The 13,295-nt window shown below is 44.3% G+C and overlaps 1 protein-coding gene across 4 annotated transcripts in view; it reads right to left on the reverse strand.

Annotated features, from left to right (window-relative positions):
• tns2a (tensin 2a) overlaps positions 1–5,032 on the reverse strand; it is a 35,879-nt gene extending 30,847 nt beyond the window's left edge. For all 4 annotated transcript variants that reach the window (XR_013968942.1, XR_013968943.1, XR_013968944.1 and 1 more), the window contains exon 1: positions 4,812–5,032. Coding sequence is in view for 1 of the 4 variants with exons in the window: in XM_080854218.1 (XP_080710344.1) it covers positions 4,812–4,925 (114 nt within the window). In the remaining 3 variants the exon portion in view is untranslated. The remainder of the gene's footprint in view (positions 1–4,811) is intronic.
• Between the last annotated feature and the right edge of the window lie 8,263 nt (positions 5,033–13,295).

A 13,295-nucleotide genomic window follows, 5' to 3' on the forward strand; every position in this document is an offset into this window, starting at 1 on the left:
TGGCTGATTATATACCTACTGTTTTGAAATTTGATGGTTTGATTAAGACACTGTTCCATATATGCTGTGGAGGCATGTGAATGATAAACTTCACAAGAGTGCCCAAGAGATTAGTAGTAGTAGTAATAGTAGTAGTAGTAGAGAGCAGTAGTAGCTGGTGTTGGCAGACGCAATACTGACACCTTCTGCTGAAACAGAGAACAAGCACTTGTGTGGCTGCTTACAAATAGGACTGTGATTGCATAGAGTTGTGATCGTCAGTCTATGAAAACATTTTGGGTGTGTTATTATATATATATATATATATATATATATATATATATATATATATACGGCTCCATGTCTTGGCAGCAAAACTCTTGACGTGACATTAACATTCACATGGAACAAATATATAAAAAAACAATGATGTTAATTAAGTGTTTATTTTGTGCAGTTCATTTGCTAAAATATAAATAGTCAAACAATAAATATAAAGACTATTATGATGAACAAACATCAGTCAAGTATGCTCATAATGTCAACACTTAGGCAGACCAATTATTTTGATGTCCACACCTCATTTTTTTTTTTTTAAATCGGTTGTACTCTCAGCATTGAGACAGCAGTTTAAAGAGACAGCAGTTCAAATGCATAGTGCACAAGTGCACAAGTAATGCACAAGTAAATCTTGTAACTGTAACATATGCCCCTATTCACTATAAGAACTCTATGCTTGTGCAATCATTCACAGCAAAGTGAGAACATCCAGCTCCTGCTTTCAGGTACGGGTCACACTCCTGCCCTTTCTCTGTGTTTGTGTGTCTGGATCGTCCCATATGTTTCCGGGGGTGACTAAGGGACAAAATCCCAAACCAACATGGAGTCATTTAGTGCAGCCAAAAAAATAGTGAGCCAACGAGAAGAAGGAGAAGAGAAAGAGGCTAAGCGCCATGGAATTTCCGGCGTAGATTAAAAAGTGCGGGAGCTTGGACGTTTATTTGTCTGCAGGCCTCTTGGCGGGACCAAGGATGGGGGGTGGGTGGCCAGGATAGGTGGATGGGGGGGTGGAGGGGGGGGGGGGGGAATAGAAGGCAAGCCATAGGAGAGTTTAGGAAAACAAGACTTGGAGGTACCGACCAGAGTTGACAGGAAGCAGGGACTTCACTCCTCAGAGGAGAAAGAAGGGGGTGGGGTGGTACTCGGATGTGAATACTGAATGATCTCAGCCATTCTCTTATTGGGAGGAGACAAGCTCGTGTTTACACTATAGTAACATGGACCGGGTATGTGCAGACACATACAACTGGCAGGAAACCTAAGAAGGTAGTTGCAGATAAATGTGTGTGTGTGTGTGTGTGTGTGTGTGTGTGTGTGTGTGTGTGTGTGTGTATCAGAGAGTAACAGTAGCCAACAAAGAGAAAAATAAATGGCTTGACATCAAAAGTACAGACAGTAAAACAAATAAATAGTGAGAAAAGATTGAGAGCCTGAGCACTGAAGCAAAAGAGCTATAAACACCCAATACAGAGCTGCTAGAGTTAACTGGGCATGAAGATGTTTTCCCACCATCAACCATCATCCCGAGTCACAATCACTGCCTCCACTGGGAAAGAGCCTTAAGAAGTTTCCTGGAAACAGCATCAGACACATACACACAGCTGACAGAATGATGTAGATGGGGGAGACAAAGGGAGACAAAAAAAAAACGGGTAAAAAGTAGATCTTGATTGGGAAAAGTGTGTGTGGTGTGTGTGATTGGGAAAAGTGTGCGTGGTGTGTGTGTGTTTGGGAAACTGTGTGTGTGGGAGGCATGAGCATACAAGGAAATGAGGAGGAGGGCTTGGAAAAGAGGAGGGGTTGTGGAGTGTGAAGAATGATTGTGTAATAACGTCCAGCCGTAGACTGATAAGGTGCAGCTGTGGGGAGAGAGAGAGAGAGAGAGGGAGAGAGAGAGACAGAGAGAGGGAAAGGGAGAGAGAGAGAGAGAGAGAGAGAACGGGAGGGAGAAAACGCACACAAAAATATAGACGCACGTGTGGGCTCCACGATAAGAACAATCCATGGGAATATTTACTCTAATTTTTTTGGGGGTGTTCAATAAATCGCTGAATCATATCCCCTGCCATCACCCTTCCCCAGTTCACCGTGCCAACTTCCAGCTCACTCCCCAAACATTTCCTAACCTCCACCAAAACACTCGCCCTGGCCGGGGGTCTGGAGGGATGCTAAAGAGAAGGAAAGCAAATCGTTTCTGCCCAGTTTTTATAGTTTGTTTTTGTGACCTGGGCGGATCTGCACTTTGTGAGGCCGGTTGTGGCATACTGTGGCTGGGAGAGAGGATGAGAGTGGCTTTCCTCTTCCCTTTAGCACCCCTCACAACACATTCCATTCTGCTCTTGAACACACACACACACACACACACACACCTACACCTACACACACACACAGACACACAGACACACAGACAAACACACACACACACACACACACACACACACACACTCACATACACATGCAGTTCAAATTACTGGTCATATCAATAAGTCTGATCATAATAGCAAATTACTCACTGTATGGGTAGCATATTTATAATGTTGTTGATCTCTCTCTGTGTATTTGTATTGCATTTATATTTGTATTTTTCTGGCATATTTTATAGCAACTGGGTTGTGAGCCCATGTCTTGGCATGTGTATGTGCCAGTGTCTGGCTAAGTTTGAATACGAGTCCCTGTGCGCTGAGAATCACAAGGACCTATTTATACCTTGACCTCTCCTTTTCCCGCAGGGTGTTTATTGTGAATGTTTGTGGAATATGGTCGCAGTAAAGCATCACTTGTTAAAGTTTTGTCATTCCAAGGATTTGCCAGGAATAAACCATACGGCCGTAGACTGGACGGAGCGAACAGATCCTGTGGCACCATGGGTTGAAACCCAGTGTAAGTATGTTTTGTGGCACACAGATGGTCCCCTGGTGGGCACTCAGAGGCGTCCAAAACCCATTTTCTGCTATACAGACACAACTGGTAATTAGATAACTAGTCTTATCTCCCTCTGGAACGAAATACTGTTTTCTGATTGGCTAATGGGGTGTACAATACGTTCGTATAGATGCACACCTTGGACGTAGTCCCAGTAGAAAAGTTAAATCGCCGTTCCATATCAATGCTCTGCTGCGCGTCGTGGAGTTCTTTTCCCCGCAGCGTCCATTATCTTTGTAGAACTGCACAGCTCGTCGGCCGTTATCCCTTAATAAACATCACAATGACCAATTACATGCATCTCATGTGGGCTGTTTGTGCAAAACTACAAACGATAGAAACAAACTACTGACACATCCAACAACAGACAGCAGATTGTGAGCGGAGTGAGCATCCCTGTTGACCAGGAGACCTCAGCAGATCGCAGCAGATTGTGACACTACTGACACATCCAACACATCCAACACATCCCTGTTGACCAGGAGACCTCAGCAGATCGCAGTAGATTGTGACACTACTGACACATCCAACAACAGACAGCAGATTGTGAGTGGAGTGAGCATCCCTGTTGACCAGGAGACCTCAGCAGATCGCAACAGATTGTGACACTACTGACACATCCAACAACAGACAGCAGATGAGTGGAGTGAGCATCCCTGTTGACCAGGAGACCTCAGCAGATCGCAGCAGATTGTGACACTACTGACACATTCAACAACAGACAGCAGATTGTGCGGAGTGAGCATCCCTGTTGAACAGGAGACCTCAGCAGATCGGATGGAAATGGGTAGTGAAGTGTGGCGTTCAGACAGGAAGTGGGGTCTTAGAGAGAAGTCACAACAACACAACAATGATCAGTCTCGGGACAGAGACGACTCCAGCAACCGGCTCTGCCTCCTTACTATTCTCGCAAGTGACTGAAATGCTCCTTTGTCCAACCACTCTGACCTGCTCCACTTGAGGGACTTAGCAATGACTATGAAACTCCACACCAAAATGGAGGGGGGAAAAAAACCTCAGCCAAGACTCAAACAAAAACCTTGTGTATCTCCACGGGGGCTGTGTGCTGGTAATGCTATGACAGAATGTGACATTGACACAGAACATTCTTCTGGCATTTGTGTTGTCTTGCACAAACAGGACCCTGCCATTTCATGGCCCAGCCATTAAAATTGTCATCCATACACCAGCAGATTATGGGTAAGAATAAAGACGACCCACTCACATGCTCTCAGTCTAAAACTCAGTTTTTAAACCTAAACGATGGGTGGGATGCTGTGAAAGTTTGCCACGTGTGTCTACAGTGTCATCGGGGAACACTGAGGACCACTGTGTCCTGGTCAGCAGTCTGATGTTGATGTGAGCCTAGAGGGAAGTTAGGCTTGCTTTAATAGAGACGGTGGGGTAGTTATGGAGGAGACCAACAGTTTTGTCCCTGGCAGCTTCTTCTCATGAGCCTATCCCCTCTGAGGGGGTCAGGCCCTCGCCTCTGACATCATACCCAGGGCTCAGCATTCCCACGCTGAACAACATGTGAGCCAGCCCCAAAGGGATTTCAGCCTTTCAGGCACACACACACTCACACTGACCCACACACACACTCACAATGTATTTTCTAGCCAATTCATGCCTGCACACCTTTTATTAACCTCTCTACGTACATCAAAATGAAGCCCTCACATTCATCGTATACATAGATGCATCCATTCATAAAGCTGTTATCGACCAAGACCTAACAACCACAAGAAGTCCGACAAAACGACACCGCTGTTGAATGGGTAGACATGAAACACATCCAAGCTTCCTGAAGTGGTCTGTCCTGACCTAGAGTCACCCCAAGTGCCTCTCACCTTGGTCAGCCTCATGCTGCTGTTGCGCTCGGGGCCGCTCCGCTTGCCTGACCTTCTGACCGGTGCCTCTACCAGTTCGACCTCGCAGCAATCCGCACCCAGGACGCAACCCATACGGAGATCTGGGCCCGTGGTGGTGGTCCCCCCTGTCCTTCACACTCCTTCGCAGCCTCTCTCTCTCCCTCTCTCACTGGCTCTCTCCTCTTTTCCTCCCCAGTCCCCCTTTCCCTCTCTCGCTTTCAGGCGCTGTTTTCCTGAGCACTCTGGCGCAGCTGTTTTTGTCGGGGGAGACAGCGAGGCCCTTCCCCTTTTCCTGGCTCTCATTCAGCCTCATGCTTCCCTGTCGAGGGCTGCGGGATACTCACTACCCATACCCCCCCCCCCCCACCACCACTCCCTCCTCCATCGTCCTGCCTCCGCCTCTCTCTCTCTCTCCCCGTCTCAAACGCACAGAAGGAATTGCTTATATTCACAACTCTCTATTCTTTCCCTCTGCCATATAAGTGCATATCTAGCTGTCCACTGTCGTCGCAGTTCACACATTCCTGTCGCAGTTACATCCACACAAATGAGACTCAAGATTCTTCATAAAATTACATTTGTTGTACTGGTATACTGGAGGTGTTTTGTTCATGAAAGTCTTTATACTTTACACAACAAAATTCTAAGCAACTACTATAACTACAAACTACATTTGCTATGGAGAGGATATGCTTTCCTCTTTCCTCCATGAACCTGTAGGCAGGACACCAATGTGTAGAACACACACACACTGATGCATTTTTCAACGTGAAACCGGAGGAAACTCCCCCCAAACCACACAACCACAGCTCTCTAGAACAGAACCAATGTTTTCTGCCTGTGGTTGTGTACACTGGCTGCTTCACTTGCTGGCAGCTGAACGCAGTGGCCAAGTGCAGTGCTGAAACCCCTCCTGCTATCAACCCAGCTCTATCGCTCCTGTTTGTACCTGGACAAATCTATTTAACACCTCATCTTCAGCCCTTGATAGGAACTTAAATGTGCAAGCAAAGAAAGTATATAAATGTTGTTGTAGTGATTTGAATGATTTTAGTGCTATTACATAATCCATGTTTTCCTTTGGCAGATTTTTACGTGTTTTTACTTTTAGATACTGGACTGTGGGGCTGCAGATCCAGGGGGACTTTTAAAAACGGTACCCCCATTTAAGGCAAATTCCAGACATGCTTAAAAGATCCCAGTTTCCCCTCCCCCTTTCCCCCCTTTCTCTCACTCCCCACCCCCTCTTCGCCGGAGTAAAAGCAGGAAGTCAGGGGGCTACAGGTGGTGTTTATGCCTTTCTGTGGACAACACAGCCGCATTCAGACGTGGGACCAGTGCAACACCGACCCCCAAGCGCCAAGTTAGTGTGCTCTATCGCTCTCCTGATGCGTGACTAACTGGTGCCCATTAATACCAGGATATATCAATCACAACCTTTTTTTTTGTAGTGGCAGCAGTGAACTTTGACCAGAAGCCTTTTGTTACGTAACACATTTAATAATCAGTTGGCAAGCAATGTATTACTGCCAGTTATTATTGGAGTGCATTTAAATGGTTTGATTTAAGACTCTCTTCAAAGGCAACAAAGAGCATTTGAATTGGACCAACTGCCTGGGGCTCCACAATAGCTATTAAAAATGTCAAGGCTCTGTATTTATTTTTTTTCATATGGTATTCTGCAGAAAATCTGACATCTTTCTGGAATGGCCTGTCTTCTCCCACTCCAGTGCTCGTTCGGTGACAGGAATGACAGTGCGCAACAGTAGAGCGGGGTGAAATCCAGGCCAAGAGTGACATTTTTTTTTTAACGAATATGCATAGTTCACAGCATAGATAGCAGGAAGAGATCTGCTGTCTGCTGTCTTCCAGCGCTGGTCTGTCTTCATTTGGCGGGTCCTCTGGTATTTTTGGGACTTGCCCTTGGCCGGAGGTGACGAGGAAGGAAGAAACAAAGCAGAAGTAATTCTCTGGACAGACGATGAGAAAGTTGTGGTTACGGGTGAGACCTCAGAGACCAAAACGAAAGACAAAGACATGGTCTGAGGCTATATAAGGACAGGAGTAAATAAAGCTTCTTGGGGGGGGGGTTACTTTGACCTTAAGAGGCGTAAACCTCAATAAGCTCCTGTTAAAAGACGTGCTTTTGTCAGATGCTGAATATCAACCCTTGAGCGAACACAGATAAGTCCAACAGAGGGACAGGAGACTCCCTTTAGTGACTTTAATCTTAAAGGCACCCAGTGCAACTTTATGTAAACATTCAATGAAAAATAAACATTCAATTTCTAGTCTTTTTTACACGTAGTAAGTTTCAATAACTCCATACCATTACATATCGACATTCAAGGAGCAAAGATGACACGTCGTTGTGTGGTGAGAACTGATAGAAAATCGTAAACAACAACAATCGCCGGTGGGGAGAAGCCATTTTTCCATTGACTGGAAGCCTGCTTTATTTATTGTAGGTTACAAAAAATAAGAAAATGGCGTCGATTGTTGTTGTTATCGATTTTCTATCAGTTCTCACCACACAACGACGTCTCATCTTTGCTGCTTGAATGGCGGTATGTAATGGTATGGAGTTATTGAAACTTACTACGTGTAAAAAAGACTAGAAATTGAATGTTTATTTTTAAGCCTCGAAAGTTGCACTGGGTGCCTTTAAGAATCAACGGGAAAAGTGTGCAAAAGTAATTAAAAAAAAAAAAAACATTTTAAAGAAAGATTCATATTTGTTATTAGTTGGAAGAGTTTTAGGAAGAGTTCATGCCTTCTGCCAATCCTGTTCCAGCTGATGGATTGTTTCTTAGACTTCAAATCACAATGAAAAACATACATGTTACTAACTTTAATGGCACTGTTACGGGACCATTATAGCGACTGTATCTACTTCTCAAGTGCAGCCCGGTTGTGTGAAACCACAATGAGGACCATCAAGATCTCGCTGGAGGATGCTGACTCTGCTCTTCAGCACCAGCTCCAGCACCCAGACTGGAGTTTGTATGCTGCCCACGCCACCACTGACTCTCAGACAATATTTAAGCAATATAGCACGAGTGGGAGTGGGGTAGGTAAGGGATAATCCCAAGGGGTGGTGTTCGGCCGTAGCCACCGAGGCCGCAGGTTATCATGTTCACGGTTATCATCAACGTGAATATTTCATCGCGGAGTGATTTATTATTAGCTGTGAAAAGTCCCGTAACTGTTGGTATGTTGACGAATAACCTATAGCATGGAACGTCTCTCGTCCAATCAGAAACAGCTAAATTACGCAATAGAACCCAATTGTTTTATATTTATATACTGGGGAAACAAGAAGGTCACCCTCCCTGGTCAACCTCCCACCTGGGGAACTGCCACTTTCACTTTCCACCTCTGATCATTGCACCATCCTGAGCAGAGTGAAAGCATGGAAGGCAGCTGGCCCGGATGGAACACCTGGCCCTGTGCTTGGAACCTGTGCAGAGCAGCTGGCAGAGGTCTTCACTGACATTTAAAAAAATGTGTTTGGCTGAGGCACTGCACATCTATGGCTCAAAATGAATTCCAACCAGTTGCACTAACACCCATCATTGCAAAGTGCTTTGAGATTATAGTTCTATCACACCTGAAATCCTGTCTGTCCAATATCCTATATCCCCACCAGTTTGCCTACCACACCAGCAGGTCATCAGTGGACACCATCCTCTTTTCTGTATGTGGTTCAAACCATAGACATACATACATATATGTATACAGTATATGTCTATGGTTTTAACACCATAATCAAGTTTGCAGACCACACCACGACTGTAGGCTTGATCAGAGGGGGATGACAAGACAAGAGGTCCAGCACCTTGCAGGGTGGTGTGCCGACAACAACCTGTCCCTGAACACCCAGAAGACACCCAATCAGAACACTGGGAACTTCAGGGGAGCTGTAAAAGCCACGCAACACGCCCCAATATACATCAACGGAGCTGTAGTGGAGTGTGTATTAGGCTTCAGATAGCTTAGTGACCACATCCCCCCACAACCTCATCTGGTCCCTAATCTCCTCCATCCTGACCAAAAAGTGGACTTTTACTGCTGTGCCATCGCGAGCGTACTCGCCAACTGTATGGCAGTGAGGTATGACAATTGCGCTGCATCAGACTGTAAAGCACTCGAGTGGGCGTTGAAAACTGCCCAGCGGATCACAGACACCCAGTTGCTCACCATTGAGAACATGTGATCATAAATGCTGCCTGGGAAGGGTGAAGAGCATTATCAAGGATGCATCCCACCCTAACCTTGGGCTTACTCGCCTCCCATCCGGCAGGCGTTACAGAAGCTTCCACACTGCAAAAATGCTTTTCTAACCTAGTGTTATTACTCTTATATTGAGATGAAAAAATCTAGTTGGTCTTGTTTCTAGATTGCTTAAAACAAGCAAATTTGGCTGCCAGTGCGTTAAGCAAATTTGGCTTGTTAAGATTTCTTAAAATAAGTAATATTTGCCAAGAAAGCACTAGGTAAGTACAATTTAGCTAGAAACAAGACCAACTAGATTTTTTCATCTCAATATAAGAGTAATAACACTAGGTTAGAAAAGCATTTTTGCAGTGCACTCACGCCCCATCAGGCTCAGGAAGAGCTTCTGCCCTGACCTATTGGGGCGACAGTGGTACAGGAGGTAGAGAAGTCGTTAAGTAATCAGAAGGTTGCTAGATCATTTCCCTGTTGAAGCGTCCTGAACCCCTGATTGCTCCTGATGTGCAGTGTGCCATCAGTGTAAAAATGTGTATACATCCTTCTAAATCGCTTTGGATAAAAGCGTCTGCTAAATGACGAAATTGAATCTCAACTCCACCCTACAGCACAAAGCATATTTGCACTCATTACTGCACTGTCTCAGTCCTTTTATATTTGCACTGCTATCACGTGCTCTGACGTTTACACTACTATTATTTATATTGTACATACAACCAACTGTACATTTTTGTCTACACTTTACATACAACCCTAATACACTCCCCTTTCCAACTATGTCCACTTCACCTTTTATGTATAACTTATTTAATGAATAACACACACACATATATATATATATATAAATGTATAGATATGTTCTCACCACTGTCAATAACAGTGTACATACTGTAAAATATAGCACCAATTAAGCTGTTCAGTATTTTATTACACCTGGATATCAAATCCGGTGGATCTCGCTATGGATGACCTATGCTCCACTATGGAGTGAGAAGGCAAACAACAACAAGAACTTATCTATAAATAATATTATATTTTGGCACTTGTGGTTAGGTGCTAAATGCATTTGATTGGCTTTGTTGACTTGTTCTATGCACAATGATAATAGAGTTGAATCTAATCGAATGTAATCTGTCATTGGTCACTCCTGATATGGAGTGTTGTTGTTCTCTGATTCTCTAATTGCCGTGAACTGAGGGTGTAGTCCAGTAGTATTGTGTAGGAATTCAGTCAACAGACCTCTGTGTGTATTTTAAGACCAAACTTTAAGGCTGCTGACCAAAGAGAGAAGTGAACACAACCCTGGGGTGTTGGCAATGTTTGGGGCCGTGGCTAGCAATTTACACAAACATTTACTCACAAGAAAAGGCTGTCCTGATCCAAAATAAATACCACCGCATTACAAAAAGAATAAGAATATAAGAAAGTGTTCAAGATAACCTGCCCACAAAACAATTCAGTGATGCAACCATCCTATTTTATAGTTTTGCATCAGATTGCCCACCATGCTGTAACCACCTCCAAAATTCGCCATGGTCCAGGGATAAAGACAGAAATAGTACCATAGCCGCCGCCGTTAGTTTACCTTAAATGCTGTTTGTGCATGACATTTATTTTAAGTCTGGCCAAAACATTACGTTTAAATATTGATGATTTTACAGAGAGGTTAGCACAACATACTTCTTGTAATGGCTCTGGCTGCCAGATTAAAAATGGTTTTTCGAGGGCCAGTAAGATTTTGTTGTAGAATACAATAGATTTTTTCAAAATGATTATAGTTACTAACCCACAGGCTAGCAGTTAATAGTTAGCCTGCCAACTGGCCATCTCAGAGATGACTACAAGCCTACTGTCCATCTCAGAAATGACTACAAGCCAAACTGGCCATCTCAGAAATGACTACATGCCAAACTGGCCATCTCAGAAATGACTACAAGCCATCTGGCCATCTCAGAAATTACTACAAGCCAAACTGAACCAAGAAGAGGAAGAAGTAACAATCAGAACATCAGAATGCTGGTCCAAACTTGAGGTCAAACGTGGGTTGTACTATGATCTGAGGGTACAAAAGGTGGAAATGGAACATAACTATTCATAGAAATGGAGTTGATCATGCTTCACCATTAAGGAAGCTGGAGAGGATGGAGGAGGTAAACTGTAACATCCTGTCGTGCCTAGGTGTATAGACGTAAAATGGACAGTGCAGTGGACTCACTGTATTGCTCAGTGCAAATGGTGATATGAATAAATGTTTAGAGATTATAGTTTGCTATCCATTAAAACGTAAATACAAGTAATTACTTCCCAAAAAAAATTGGAATGGTCATCATTACTGGATTTACATACTACTCAAGTGACATAAAGTTAAGTTTGTTACCTTTAAAGGGAGGCCTTCTTTATATTGGCATGCTACACACAGACACCAGTGAGACAGTGAGGAACGGGCAGCTACTCTCATGCTACACACAGAAACCAGTGAGATAGTGAGGAAAGAGCAGCTACTCTCATGCTACACACAGAAACCAGTGAGATAGTGAGGAAAGAGCAGCTACTCTCATGCTACACACAGAAACCAGTGAGATAGTGAGGAAAGAGCAGCTACTCTCATGCTACACACAGAAACCAGTGAGATAGTGAGGAAAGGGCAGCTACTCTCATGCTACACACAGACACCAGTGAGGAAAGGGCAGCTACTCTCATGCTACACACAGACACCAGTGAGGAAAGGGCAGCTACTCTCATGCTACACACAGACACCAGTGAGGAAAGGGCAGCTACTCTCATGCTACACACAGACACCAGTGAGACAGTGAGGAAAGGGCAGCTACTCTCATGCTACACACAGACACCAGTGAGACAGTGAGGAAAGGGCAGCTACTCTCATGCTACACACAGACACCAGTGAGGAAAGGGCAGCTACTCTCATGCTACACACAGACACCAGTGAGGAAAGGGCAGCTACTCTCATGCTACACACAGACACCAGTGAGGAAAGGGCAGCTACTCTCATGCTACACACAGACACCAGTGAGGAAAGGGCAGCTACTCTCATGGGGGGAATGCACTGCACTGCACTCACAAGCACAGCTGTCCCTCCCTGGGAACACAGGGTTCCTGTTGTGTTCTCCCAGGCCTCCTCGTGCAGCAGCATCCCACGGCTCTGTCTGTTTTCCATGTTATTGACCTAAGAACAGAGATGTACCCCGGGGACTCCAGGCTAAGTTAATGGGCCTTGTCAGGCTGGGTTAAGGGTAATTTTTGTTGGCCCTGGTCCAGATGAGGGTCAAATGGTCAAAGGGATGTGACTGTGGTGGTTTCATATGGAAGGGGACGTGATGGAGACAGAGGGGTGCTTTGTACGCAGTTCAAATCTTTGCCTGCTTGTGCTTGGGCCAAAGCCTTTGCTATTTTTAGAGTGCGGTTCAGCTCTATCTAAATTCAATGCAGAAGAAAGAAATACTTTTCGTTTTGAAGAATGGCAGGGTCTGAATTCTGAAAAATAATTGTCTGGTGACTTAATATTTATGTGCTTCTTAAAAATCCAACAATTCCTTAACACTTCCATATCAAAATTATGGAGTGCGGGCGATGTTTTTTTCTCAGATGTGAATGTGGAACTCCACAAGCCCAGAGGGGTGACTAAGTAATGGATTCCTTACACCCATATGGGTTTCCTCTTGAAACAGCAACATAATGGATTGATTACAGCAACCCAACATTCCCATGGTGGGGACTTGCAAGTCTGTTTACATTTTCATGGGAGTCAGGGATAGTGGGTCCTTTCAGAGCCCCTCTGAGCTGTGCATACAACGCTTAGAGTTTGAAGTCATAGTTCATCGCCGACTGTGGACTCACAAGGCCACATCATGATTTGAATAAAAAAAAAAAATGCTTGTGCATTCTTCCTAGACAGCTTACAGTTGTATCATGACATAAGCATTCCTAGGGACATCTGATTTGTTTTAATGTGAAAACAGCACTGAGACTCAAGAGCAGAGAGAAAAAAACAACACAGTGATACTGATTCCACCATTTCAATGACAGTGCTTTGAAGTCACAGTCCTATAAAAAATACCAACTCTGAATCTTATGCGCTTTTCAAAGCTTTACTGTGGCGTTTTCACACTGATTTCAGTCAACCAACCACAAATATCAAGATCAAGATGGCAAAAGCCAAACTTTCTAGCTTCCTCAATGTCTTGAGTTTATTCTTGCCTCCTTCACTAACTA

Source organism: Sprattus sprattus (genome assembly GCF_963457725.1).
Source record: "Sprattus sprattus genome assembly, chromosome: 16".
Classification (NCBI taxonomy): Eukaryota; Metazoa; Chordata; class Actinopteri; order Clupeiformes; family Clupeidae; genus Sprattus; species Sprattus sprattus.